The 14,452-nt window shown below is 42.7% G+C and overlaps 1 protein-coding gene across 1 annotated transcript in view; it reads right to left on the reverse strand.

Moving 5' to 3' along the window:
• Positions 1-1,716: 1,716 nt before the first annotated feature.
• The window catches only part of pde11a (phosphodiesterase 11a), a 74,982-nt gene continuing 62,246 nt past the window's right edge, over positions 1,717-14,452 (reverse strand). Inside the window, exons 15-20 of the mRNA XM_041844281.2 lie at positions 13,390-13,490; positions 13,005-13,082; positions 12,848-12,911; positions 12,623-12,697; positions 6,982-7,065; positions 1,717-3,716 (exon numbers count right to left, since the gene is read on the reverse strand). Coding sequence (XP_041700215.1) covers positions 3,492-3,716; positions 6,982-7,065; positions 12,623-12,697; positions 12,848-12,911; positions 13,005-13,082; positions 13,390-13,490 — 627 coding nt within the window. The 3' untranslated portion in view covers positions 1,717-3,491. The remainder of the gene's footprint in view (positions 3,717-6,981; positions 7,066-12,622; positions 12,698-12,847; positions 12,912-13,004; positions 13,083-13,389; positions 13,491-14,452) is intronic.

Here is a 14,452-nt window from a genome sequence, read left to right on the forward strand (position 1 = left end):
GTCAGCAGAGCAAAGGGCCCGGTCCTCATAAACATCCAGGCATTGTTCGGCCGCCCACTCGTCCTCTAAGACACGCATTTGACTCAACCTTCAAGCTCAAGGTAATCCAGCACGGAGGAGTTGCTGTAGCACACATCCTTTCTGTGCTTCCTGTCAAAGGTATCTCCAGCAGCTCCCCTGAGATTCATCCTCCCACTCACCCACCCACACACTGCTGCTGCTACTGTTGCTGACGTCAACATGAGGAACACAGCACTGAGCTGGGGAACAGCTACGTTCAGATATGTAGCAATCACATCATCTTTCAGAGATCTATTGTAATTACAAATGATCATCCATGTTGATTTATATACCACCACCCTGAATTTACAATGAGTGTACAAAACATTAGGAACATCTTTCCATGAGACTGACCAGGTGAATCCAGGTCAAAGCTATGATCCCTTATTGATGTCACTTATTAAATCCACTTCAATCATTGTACTTGCCCATCATCAAGGGGAGGAGACAGGTTAAAGAAGGATTTTTAAGCCTTGACATGGATTGTGTATGTGTGCCATTGAGGATGAATGGGCAAGACAAAATATTGAAGTGCATTTGAACAGGGTATGGTAGGTGCCAGGTGCACCAGTTTGAGTGTGTCAAAAACTGCAATGCTGCTGGGTTATTCACGCTCAACAGTTTCCCGTGTGTATCAAGAACGGTCCAACACCCAAAGGACGTCCGGTCAACTTGACCAACTGAGGGTAGCATTGGAGTCAACATGGGCCAACATCCCTGTGGAATGCTTTCGACACCTTGTAGAGTCCATGCCCAGACTAATTGAGGCTGTTGAGGGCAAACAGGGGTGCAACTCAATATTAGGAAGGTGTTCCTAATACACTGTTCTTTTGGAATGTATGCCACCAGGTATGAATATTTCTGAGTTATTTCTACAGTAGGTCTTGTGCGGACACATTTCCAACCTTGTCCTGATTTTAATAACTGCTCAGCAGGTAATCAGACACTCGATAAGGAGATAGTACTGTAATGCTCCAATGCAACTGTTCAGATTGCTTCCATCCTATTTATTCCTATGTACCCATTTGTCCACATGGGGTCAGTACCGTAACAGGAAAATATTGTGCATGTGTACTCTTCATTAGAGAATGGAATCCCTTACACATCCTTACAAAATATTGAAGGAACAGACAACTAGCAGCACATTTTTATTTCAACTTAACAAAAACATTGCACATTTTCCAGTAACATGCCTGTATAGATCCGTCAAGTTCACCTCGCTTAATGAGAAAAGAGTAGTAATCAATGATGTATATAAACCCTGGATTGCCGATACTATGTATTGGCCAATGAGAGGCTTGACGCCGCTGGTCAGCCATATTGGCACTCCCCAGAAGAAGCAGTCCTCCATAGGAATGAATGGAATTCTACAGTATTTCAATTAAATGTTTCAAGGACAGTATTTCAATTAAATGTTTCAAGGACAGTATTTCAATTAAATGTTTCCAGGACAAAATTACATCTATTTAAATATTTGTTTGTACTTAAAAATGATACTTCAAGGAAAATGTTTTAAATATGTATGTTTTCTGACATAATATAATTTAAAAGTATGCATTAAGGTGTCTGTAATAGAATAAACGTGGCTAAAACAAATGTAAACATTAATAAATGCATTTCTATATAATACAAAATATTTTTTACACCGTGGGGGAGTGCCAAGATGGAGGCGAGGTGGCTTCAAAACAGCGCCCCCTGTCAGTCTTCTAGTGTATATATAAATCATTGGTAGTAACAGAGGGAAAATATGAAGAAATACAATAAGCTGTTTCTAAATGCTAAAGAAGACAGTACCAAGTAAAAATTGGCCACATTTGAAACCAAATGTAATAAAAATATTACAGCAATGTTAATACTTCACCAAACATGATGCAATTGTATAATCCATGCAATTAAATTAAATAGTCATATGCATATTAATATTAAAGTTCAAAATACGAGGTATTTGTTGGCTCATGTTTTTGTTTGCTACATCCATAGCAGTTGTTTGATTTCAATACTGTAGTCACACCTCATGCAATTCAATTTCCCATTGTCAATTTGTTTCAACCCAAATACAGTAGCACAAAGATCCATGCCACACAATGCGCACAGCTACATTTTAAAACTCCAATTAACAAAGCTACAACACAATTCATACCCCAAATAAAACTTCAAAATGGAACCTAATGCAGCTACAGCATGGACACGTTCTGTTCTAAAGGGATCCAAATGTGTTCATAGTTTAGGACAATTGTAAGTTTTGATTTTTGTGTGAATAGTTAGCTCTGTTATGTACTGACATGGTATTCTGAGGTACACTAGTAAGGAATGAGCTGCCATTACACTATTTGTGTGACATTCCCCTGATGCACCTTTTCCTCAGCTGAAATAGCTTCAGCAGAATCTATAGCCATTCTCTGTTGAATCAACCTGCACAATAGTATAACGTCTGCATTGCAGTGGTCATCTAAAGGCCATCGACTAAAAACAATCACATAATTGAAATTAGTAAACCAATGGGATGGGAGCCTAATTGTGAATTGGTAAATTATTCATAAAATGTGAAATGATCAGAACAATTTTGTAAAGGCACATTTTTCTATGTGTGTGATTGATCCCTTTTCAATCATGTGGAGTATAAAACAAGTATTCTGGGTCAGTAATACTTCTAATGTAACATTACATATATTAAATACTCTCCAACTGAAACAGGGGATCAAGACCAAACTCAGAATGGTCAAATATAATCTCTCAAACTATAGAAGAATCTCAGTGTGTGAAGACGCCATGCATTTTTCATAAGGAGTTTTAAACAAGGCACAAGGCACAAGGAGCGGAGTGGAGCGAAGGATTTGCATTGCAAGCTTTGCCACAGGCCCTGCTGGTTCCCAACCCCTTGACCCTCAACACTAGCTAACTCCAGGACTCCAAAACAGCAACTGCATTTGCATGTACCATCTGTACAAAATAAAAAAGAGTAACTACAATCCCCAAGAACAATATTCTAGCAACAGATATCGAAAGCAACGCAAGGGATGACATAATGACAGTACAGAAAAACAACAGTTAGGTCCTCTCTACATACTCTCCATGCACCTTGTAGTGAGGTTGCAGCTTTCTCCTAAACCTGCCTTATTACTGGTTGCCATTTTGACACAGAGGTCTGAAGTTTCCTCACACTTGTAATGGTCAGAGGAATAACTAGCTGTGCTGCTCTGACTAACATGTCAGACACAGCTCTCTCGGTTTCCCACACAGGAAGTAGCTGTGGAAGGAGCAGGAAACACCTTGACCGTGGTGACAGTCTAAAGCCCATCTCTAGTGGCAAAAGCAAGCAGAGCCCAATAATCTCTGCATGCACTGCACTGCACTGCCTATTCTGCAGGCTGCGTTGAAGAGTAAAGAAGCTAAGAGGCAGAGGAAATATTGCCTGGAGAGGTTAGCAGGAGCTAGCTTGCAGGTTTGGGAGGGTCACCTGCACAGCAAGGTGTGTTGCAAGGTGTGTCGCCCAAAGAACAAGTTCTTGTTTCTGTGGTGTCACTGCTGCAATGGCTTGTGGGATTGGACTCACTCTGGCTGCGTTGTCTCTCTTTGTTCAGCTCCTCCCACTTGGCCCTGTTAGCCTGGATCAAGTCAACCATTGGCTGGAGCTTGGGGTTTATTTTCACCAAGGTCTGGAGAGAGGCAGAAGAGAGAGAGAGAGGGGGAAGGAGAAGAGAAAGGGAGAAGGAAAAAAGAGAGAGAGGGTGTTATGAAGTGAGATAAATGAAGACCATCTTGCACTTCGTACATTCTTCATCATACAAAAAATATGCATCTCACAACAACAAAAAAACAACATTACAATGCCGTAGAGCACAGTGCCATACAGTACAGTTTAGTTCAGTAGACTCAAATACAGTAGGTTACAGTACAATACAAAACATTATACTGTACTCTACTGTACTGAACTCTACTGTACTTTTTATTAAATGTAACTGTACTCTACTGTGTACTCTGCTGTGCTTTACAGTACTGTACTGTACTGTGCTGTCCAAACTTTGCCATATCTGAACCAATCATAGACGTCTTTTTTTGGGCCAAATCAAGGACGGTCCGGAACAAGTCTGAACCACTCATAGACGTCTATGTTTGGGCTGAATAAAGTCTGGTCTAGACCGGACATATGTGGATGTTGAACTCAAGGCCAGGGTGGACGGACCAAATGTCAACGTCTTTTCAACGTCCATGGATGTCAGTGTTGGACAGTGCTCACTGGGTTAATATAAACAAAAAAATGACTTACTGGACTGTAATTAGTTACTAGTGTCATTTTTTTCTGTGGAATTGTAAACCACAATTCAGTCACTGTGACACATTGCCTTTCATCCAGCCTTTAATGAATTACCTCAGAGACGTGGGGGGTTCTCTTTACACTGCATTTAGCTCCTTTAAATGTTATCTAAATCACTTGGCTTTCCATTGTACAATAATTAACCCACGTTTCATATGAAAACACAAACACTTTCCACAACAGACACAAAACACAAAGCCACCATTTAGGAAGAGATACTGTACACATTGCCACGACAACAGGGGATACTTTAATTTATGCTATCAATTCAATTCACATAACTTTTATATCCGGATAGGGAACTTTATATCTGGTGATGGATTGGGACATGTAAGACACATAACAACATAGAACACAATATACAGTATTAATATATATGAGTGGAATAACTCACAATGTTATAAAACGCTACAAGAATTGTCTATGAGAATCTGTTCAGTATCTCATCATCCTCGCCAGTGTGTGTTATGGCTGGCACATGGAACGTCTCCATACATGTTTTATGAGTCAAATCAGTACAATCTTCATGCCAGAAAATGATCTTCGGAACTGCCTGTTGCCTGAAACTGTCAAACCTGAAACTGTCAAACCTGTTACAACAGCTAGGGGGATTTGAAAAGCATTTGTATTCAGAGGGTGCACTCACTAACTCACACAACAATTGAGGAGGTACACTGAAGTTCTGTTTTCTAATTCGGTGCAGTTCAGAAGTCAAGCCCTACATTTACATGATCAAAAGATTCCACATGGCCTCTCATTCATATGCTATGCATAATAATTTCCAGAGGGCTTTTAGTTTGCACTTCTAACTAGAACCTAGTGACCGTATGTCCAAAACATTCCATAGTGAATATTAAATACTCCAAATGGTTTGTTTCCATTGTGAATTTGGGAGAGCTCCAAGCACATTGATTCATACAGTTCTACCATTACTAAACCACTAGGGTGCATCCCAAATGGTACCCTATTCCCTATGTAGTGCACTACTTTTGACCGGAGCCCTATGGAATAGGGTGCAATTTGGAACCCGGCCCTACACTACATAGGCCCATCTCCCCCTCTAGTCACCATGGCAGGTTGTTGTTAGAGCACTCAGTCTCTACATGTACAGATGGTGAGGCTTCTGTAAAGACTTAGAGACTTTGATTCCTGTTAGGGAGTTGCCATTACACCCTGTGTGTGCTGCTGTAATAGCTCCAAGTTCCTCGGATGGACAAACCCACTCTGTGATCAACTTAATCTCTCTGAGTTTGACTAGTATGGCTGGATAATAGAGGAGGATTTTCAACTAGGATCCTGCCAATGTCTCCCTCTTCCTTTCTCCTTCCTTCTAAAAACCCATTTTTCTTGTTCCAGCATCAGTATTCTAGTGCAGTAGACAGAAAGAGTGGGGATATAGATGGAGAGCCATGGTTATCTGGTGGGCTTTGAAGATGGGAGGTTATATAACGCAGGATTAATATTCCACACAGCAGCACGAAGAGAGGGAGATCAGTGAGATTCTCTTCCTCCCACAGACACAAAACCCTGGCGCCTCTGAACTTCCTCCTGCTCCCCTCTCTCTCTCCTCTAATTGGTGGCGGTATGGTTGTGAGCTGGATATCTGCATTCTCTAAACATTAGCATTTGCAGGCCATTGTGTGAGTCTGCATCTAAAGACAGACAGACATCGCCACACAGAAAGCAAATCCCTTTGTTCTAATAATGTAGAGTTTTCAAAGCTATAGGGAAAACATGGCAGTCTACCATCGCTTTTAACACAAGTTGTTCCTGAATTAATCTAACGTTTGAAAGTATATTTGCCATAATATTACAATATAGTAGCCCTACGTTTGTCAATCAAAATATATTCGGTATGTGAAAACATATTTACCGTTTTTTAATCTGGCAGTGTTTATCTGGCAAAAATCATGTCTACCAACTGTTTATACTGTATGGCATTCCCTGTTTGCTCTGTGCTCTTGGCCTCTAACTCTCCTTATCTTTATCAGTGGCCTTGATCTTCCCTGGAAGTCAGTCAGTCAGTCAGTCAGTCAGTCAGTCTTCCTCTGTCTCCCACACACACACACTCACTGACGCAGACGTCATGACCTGGCTCATTCGCACACACCCACGTACGCACGCATACATGCACACAATGAGAGCACAGAGCTGACTCTCCCTATTAATTCCCTCTCTCCCCTTTCAGTGCTGTGCAGTGAGGCACACTATACCTGCATGAAAGGGAGTTAAGCATGTAATATACTGTATCATCATCATCACTAACGTCAATGCTTCCCTCATTCAATGCATTTGTTTGCTTGGCATTCTCAAGATCTGGAAATGAGGCCTCATTCTAGTACAGTATTCGCAAATAGAACATGTCCTTGGAGTTATTTCAGAGATAAAAAATAAAAAAAAATCGTATTTTTCTAAGAGATGTCTCTAAAAGGAAAGAATGTTCACTGCAGTGACATTTCCCCTGCTGGCGTCATTAGGGACAATGGCAGGCCTCCTCTGATGTTTATAGAGAGGGCTATGTAGCTAGTAGTACTTGGTGGTAGTACCAGCAACAGATTGAGTCCCCTAGGGTTTGGGGAGGTTGAGGAGGCATTGCGGAGGATTACCTCATAAAGCGGAGCACAGATCCCATCGATCCACTCCAGCTGCAGGCCCGGCAACTCGTCCTTCCGGTTTCGATCAAAAATGGCCTGGAAAACAAACACACGCTTAAGCCTCATGATTCCTTCACCGTCTGTTCCACTTCCTTCCTACACACAGACTAGCCCTTGATCATGACTCTCAGTTCCATTACATTACACATAAGAGTCATTGGACGAAGGCGTCTTTTGTAGGGTGGAGTTTTGTTAAGAGCCCCGACGCTCGGTCTGAACATTAACACGCATCGCTTGCGGTACGGTTTTGGAAGCATACGGACCTTATCTTTCAAATCAGTGAGAAATAATTTCCAAAAAACAAAAGGTTAAATTGATACACAACTTTGTGGGGTTAGTGTTCCCAAACGGCCATATCTCCATGTTACAGCGCGTGTTTACGGAAGAGAGACAGAAAACAGAGGGACCACCTGTGCTAATTCGCTATTTAGCATGCTCCGAACACCTGTGTGCACCAATTAGTAAATCGCTCTGGATAAGAGCGTCTGCTAAATGACTTAAATGTAAATGTGTGTAACGGAAGAAGGCTGCCAGAAACGTGTTGTCACTGAAAAATACTGTCAGCTGCAACTGTGATAAAGCCGGTTAAAACAGTGTAGAGTAAGTGTATATTTTGCATTTGTGAAATTATTTTGATGTGATATGAAAGTAAAGGCTTTTATGTTTCTAGAACCGTATAGCAATTGAGAATCGATTCACGTTTAGATAGGGTATTTGGCTGTTTTGGCTGCCAGAGCCAGTCTACCTCTGAACATATATGGCTCTATTTCTGGCGCTAGTGTCAAACGCACATTAGTTTGCAATTTCGTCATGTAAAAACTGGCGAACTGGCATTTTCCAGCCCTAACGCCAGGTTCGGTAATGTACCTGTCTAACATCAGCATGGGAGGGGTGGATATATTTGAGGTGTGTCCTTAAAAACATGATCCAAAGTGCTAATTTCAGGCAGCGCTGGTAGTGATATTTAAGACCAACCAAAAGCTGGTTTTAGCGGTAACGCAGTTGGTTATGGCATGAATTTTGACAGCGGAAACGCAGCCTATCCAGCCGTGACACACAATGCCCATATGCGCATCGGACAAGATGTGCTTTTGGTGCCTGTATACTTCGTATTAAGAAACATAAAACACTCACGTTTTATTTTATTAAAAACGATGCATAGCCTCCCCTCTCAATGAAGGCTGTTTTCTTTTTGTCCTGCCCAATTTAATCAATTAGGCTAGTCAAGACCGTCGATAAAGTGTTTGGCTTGTGAGACCGCTTGAAAATAAATCTTAATCACCAAAGCTTTATTAAAATATAATGTTTGAGAGGAGCAACACAGTGAGCTGACATTCCCTTTTTATCTATGTGTTATAGTCAGGCCTACATTATTTTAGCCATGATTTGAACGTGTGTAAAAACCCCTCCATGATGTAGGCTACATGTGTCCATGCCCATCGTGAAACGAGAGATTAGAACATCGGTGAATACCGGTGAACCAAGTATTTAGAAGTTATTTTCCTGTATCAATTGTTTGTGTTCTGTTTTTTTTGTGATTTAAAAAAAACAAGCCCTCGGTAGGCTACCGTTACCCTAGGCCTACTACACTGCTCAAAAAAATAAAGGGAACACTAAAATAACACATCCTAGATCTGAATGAATGAAATAATCTTATTAAATACTTTTCTTTACATAGTTGAATGTGCTGACAACAAAATCACACAAAAATTATCAATGGAAATCAAATTTATCAACCCATGGAGGTCTGGATTTGGAGTCACCCTCAAAATTAAAGTGGAAAACCACACTACAGGCTGATCCAACTTTGATGTAATGTCCTTAAAACAAGTCAAAATTAGGCTCAGTAGTGTGTGTGGCCTCCACGTGCCTGTATGACCTCCCTACAACGCCTGGGCATGCTCCTGATGAGGTGGCGGATGGTCTCCTGAGGGATCTCCTCCCAGACCTGGACTAAAGCATCCGCCAACTCCTGGACAGTCTGTGGTGCAACGTGGTGTTGGTGGATGGAGCGAGACATGATGTCCCAGATGTGCTCAATTGGATTCAGGTCTGGGGAACGGGCGGGCCGGTACCTAATGGCAGTCAGGCTACCTCTGGCGAGCACATGGAGGGCTGTGCGGCCCCCCAAAGAAATGCCACCCCACACCATGACTGACCCACTGCCAAACCAGTCATGCTGGAGGATGTTGCAGGCAGCAGAACGTTCTCCACGGCGTCTCCAGACTCTGTCACGTCTGTCACATGTGCTCAGTGTGAACCTGCTTTCATCTGTGAAGAGCACAGGGCGCCAGTGGCGAATTTGCCAATCTTGGTGTTCTCTGGCAAATGCCAAACGTCCTGCACGGTGTTGGGCTGTAAGCACAACCCCCACCTGTGGACGTCGGGCCCTCATACCACCCTCATGGAGTCTGTTTCTGACCGTTTGAGCAGACACATGCACATTTGTGGCCTGCTGGAGGTCATTTTGCAGGGGCTCTGGCAGTGCTCCTCCTGCTCCTCCTTGCACAAAGGCGGAGGTAGCAGTCCTGCTGCTGGGTTGTTGCCCTCCTACGGCCTCCTCCACGTCTCCTGATGTACTGGCCTGTCTCCTGGTAGCGCCTCCATGCTCTGGACACTACGCTGACAGACACAGCAAACCTTCTTGCCACAGCTTGCATTGATGTGCCATCCTGGATGAGCTGCACTACCTGAGCCACTTGTGTGGGTTGTAGACTCCGTCTCATGCTACCACTAGAGTGAAAGCACCGCCAGCATTCAAAAGTGACCAAAACATCAGCCAGGAAGCATAGGAACTGAGAAGTGGTCTGTGGTCACCACCTGCAAAACCAGTCCTTTATTGGGGGTGTCTTGCCAATTGCCTATAATTTCCACCTGTTGTCTATTCCATTTGCACAACAGCATGTGAAATTTAATGTCAATCAGTGTTGCTTCCTAAGTGGACAGTTTGATTTCACAGAAGTGTGATTGACTTGGAGTTACATTGTGTTGTTTAAGTGTTCCCTTTATTTTTTTGAGCAGTGTATTTAGCAAAGATGGGATAGGTATACATGTTGTTATTTTGTTTCTGTGAGCTGTTTAACAAACTATAATGGACTAACATTGGAATTGGAGCTGATTCCAAGGCAATACATAAACGACCGTAAATATACACAACTTGAAGCAACCACTTATTTAGCCATGGCGCACGTCCTGATTGGCTAGTGAGGGGCCAAGCCTCGACACACCCACAACTTGTTTATTCATCAAAACCAAGGCCTTTCGCGCCAACGCCAGCAACTGCGCTGATAATTGTGGTTGTGAAAATAGCATTTATGAGACATCCCGAACCTATAGCGCCAGCGCTTAGATTGACCATTGCGCTCGGTTTGTTAAAATAGTCTTTGGACCTTAAGGAGTAACGGTAGGCTCCTTAAGAGTACAACTTGGGCTACACAAAGACAGGCTCGCACGTCGGGAAATAAGAGTAGGAGAAAAAAGGGGAATGGCTTCTAGTCCTAGCACATGAATGTACACTTCAGTACTGCAATGTTTGTCAGTGCACACTTCAGTACTGCAATGTTTGTCAGTGCTGTTGTAGAACTGAATGTATAAAATGCACCCTTTCCCGTTATGCCAAACAAGTTCATTCCAGATCCTATTTTCCATTCTGCCTCAGTCTCCTCTCTTGCTGCATGAACTTCTGAGGCTCCAGAGAGAGAGGCTGCGCTTCACAGATAGTTACTGGGCTACGCTTGAATATTGAGTTGAATATTTAATTCACAACACCCACACACACGCTCAGCGCTAAAGGGTTTGACACAGGCTGAAAAGCAACCTGAGGCTAGTGCATTAGCTAGCTACTTCAGAGGGGAACCAATGTGGCCGGGCGTGATTAGTCAACCGGCAGTAATTACAGACGGACGCTGCTCTGCTCTACTCCCTAAGAACCTGCAGCACCGTTTGGACTTCAAAGCTCTGAAATAAAACACCAGGAATTCTTCTATTTTAGTGCTTTGGCTTTGAATACAGTACTTATACATGTAGAATATACACTGAGTGTACAAAACATTAAGAACACCTGCTCTTTCCATGACATAGACTGACCAGGTGAATCCAGGTGAAAGCTATGATCCGTTATTGATGTCACCTGTTAAATCCACTTCAATCAGTGTAGATGAAGGGTTTTTAAGCCTTGAGACAATTGAGACATGGATTGTGTATGTGTTCCATTCAGAGGCTGAATGGGAAAGACAAAAGATTTAAGTGCCTTTGAACGGGGTATGGTAGTAGGTGCCAGGCGCACTGGTTTGAGTGTGTCAAGAACTGCAACTGGGTTTTTCACTCAACAGTTTCCTGTGTGTATCAAGAATGGTCCACCACCTAAAGGACATCCATCAAACTTGACACAACTGTGGGAAGCATTGGAGTCAACATTGAGGCTGTTCTGAGGGCAAAAGGGGGTGCAACTCAATATTAGGAAGGTGTTCCTAATGTTTTGTACACTCAGTGTAGAATGATGAGTTGACTCATGTCAAGGCTGACCAAAGTAAGACATTTAATCTATATTTATCTAGGATTATCTTGCAGGATTTTTTAAATCATTCATAGAAGAGTTATGATACATTTTATGGCCCCTGTTATCTACTGGTTAGGAGGACACGGCAGCCAATGTGATTATAGGAAGGTGTCGTTGTCACTTCTTTCTGTCACCTATAGACAGGTGCAGAGGTTAAATAGATGTTGTAAGTGTTTGGTAACAGGCTTGTGTAAGAGCATTATTCTAGGACATACAGAGCCACCTGATTAAAAACCTAGTCCAAAGACTGCTTTAGGCACTGTAGAGCAGGGATCATCAACTAGATCATTTTTCTTGAGCGGATGGTCAGGGGGCCGGAATATAATTTGTAGACCGTAAGAAGCCCAAACAGATATAATATTTGACTAAAACATAATCATTTCAAACCTTGCTTACATTTGTATACGATCACATACAGTATATCTCTCTATTATACGTGGGAATACTTTGGAACAGTATTCAAATCATTTGGAGCTGATTTGCTGGTGTTTTTAGTCTTTTTATGTCCAACAATTAAACAATTTTGCTATGGAAACTTGGCGAGCCGCCAGTTGGGAAACCCTGCAGTAGAGGGACTCGGTGTACTAGCTGACAACTCTCCTCTCTCACACAGTGTGATGCAAGCTCTATGTAACAAATGACCAATGTCTAGACTATAAGTCCTATGGCCAGGGGTAAAAGTAGATTACATTTCTTCCCGGTACAGGACCTCCTATGTGTGCACAAGCTTCTTGTTGAACCACATCACATTTTGGAGCGTAGGCTATACCACCTGTTTTCAAACCTATTCGCTCCTTTCTCATGCCTCTGACATGCGGTAATGATAAATAATGGTGTAAAAGCCTAGTTTTCTTGACATTTTTTTGAATGATTGTGATAGGCTCATGTTTTACCGGCGCAGTGTACCCCCACTATTCATTTTTCCGGGACGCCGTACCGGACCGTACCGCCTTACTTTCACACCTGCTTATGTCATAGGCTTTCTTTAGGCCAAAAACAACAGTGGATAATTTGCTCATATGATGATGAACTCACAGATGGCGTGAGCTTCAGTTCAGATCTCTCTCTGTCCCCCTGCTCAAAGAACTCACTGGTGACCAGCTCTGCCACCTAACAGGAGAACATCAGAACAACTATTAGCATGAGAGAATACAAGGATTTTTACAGGCATACAGTGAAATGACAGGCCTGAGAATATTCAGAATATCCTAATATACACTTTTCCAGGCAGCATGAATGAAATAGCCTGTCCTTTTTTACCTTGCGTGATATTTCCCAGGGTTTGGTGACGGCCCCCAAGTCACACGCTGTCATCAACATGGACCTGAGAGAGTTCAGTGAGACATTCGTGATCTCAGCTAAAACACCCACGACGCCTAAAAACACCATGTTTTCTACATCACAATGATATACTTACCTACACATGTCTCTGTGGCCTTTCACGTTCCAGTTGTATTCACCTTTGTTGACCAGCTCAAAAAAGGTGTTCCTGTTCCTAAAAGAGAGGAAGGATGAATTCTAGTCCATTTTGTTCATTCTAGTGTGAGTGATATACAATCCACAAGGGGGCAGTACAGACTAGAATATTTGTTATCTAACCAAGAGCTGTGAACATGAGAATACAGACAGTGCATTCTTTCCCTGTACATCAAGTTTGTATGTAAAAACAATAATCAGATGAAACCAGCTATAATATGGACAAAACAACTACAATGACTGCACTACGCTTTATGTTGTATGAGACGATATCCTCGCATATGTTTATATCAAATCCCATCTGCCGGATACAATAAAGTACATACTCAAAATATAGAGTGAGGTCTGTGGCCAGGATGGACTGTTTCAACAGCTGCATGAGGTCACCGTATTCTCTGGACGACAGGTTGGAGAAGATGTTGTGTCCCTGCAAGGACACACACAGAAGAAGAGGCTCACAAAACATGTCATGGATCACTGTCTAATTCAGCCTGAGTGCCGGTCTGTTTGTGCTATCATGCCAACTCCCTGTCACTCTTGGCTCAACAATGACAGCATTTGAGTTGGCAAGAGCACAAACAGATCTGGCACCAGGCTTTGTCTACTTCATCAAAGCGAACACAATCTTTTTAGCGGATTTCCTTAACCCGGGACAGGTGAATAAATAACCTAAACAGTGTTTTGTGGCTAAATCTAGTCCAATCTCTACCTGAGCAAATTAAAGGTGTAATGATCTGACTAGCAGCTCCAGCATGACTTTGTGGCTGTCAGCACATTTAGTCTGTGACTTGAGAGGGATTCCTCGAGTGTCACATCAGTGTGTGTAGTGCTGATAAAGGGGATGGTGTAAGCATGACACTCAGAGTGTGTATGTGTGTGTGTGTGTGTGTGTGTGTGTGTGTGTGTGTGTGCGTGAGCTGGAGTCAAAGGCAAATCTGCCAGAGGCAGGAAGACGTACCATCAGGGATCAGAGGGAAAGCTCTTAAGAAGTAAGTGCCACTTCTCACTCTCTCTCCTTTTTATATCACTCCAACATATCTCTCTCCATCATATATACAATATACCCCAGTCCCACTTAAAGTGCCCATCACCAGGGGAATGCCCTAGAAGAGAGAGATGGAGGGATATGGGGGTGGAGAGAGATGGGCTTCTTGAACTGGTTGACCCCCTGATTGTCTCTGTTCATGCTCCAGCTGAGACTGAGGTTTTCCCCAGCACAGCACCGCAAGACCAGCCCAGATCCTCAGTTCATTGGTTCCCATGAAATATTCAATACCACAATGGCAGAGACGTAGAGGGGTTTTCTCAATCTATCTTAATAAGAAGAAAATAGAAAGATTGAGAGAGAGAGACTGATAGCGGAGGGAGTGCCGTTCGTTCGTCAAGAAG

Source organism: Coregonus clupeaformis, chromosome 23 (assembly GCF_020615455.1).
Source record: "Coregonus clupeaformis isolate EN_2021a chromosome 23, ASM2061545v1, whole genome shotgun sequence".
Classification (NCBI taxonomy): Eukaryota; Metazoa; Chordata; class Actinopteri; order Salmoniformes; family Salmonidae; genus Coregonus; species Coregonus clupeaformis.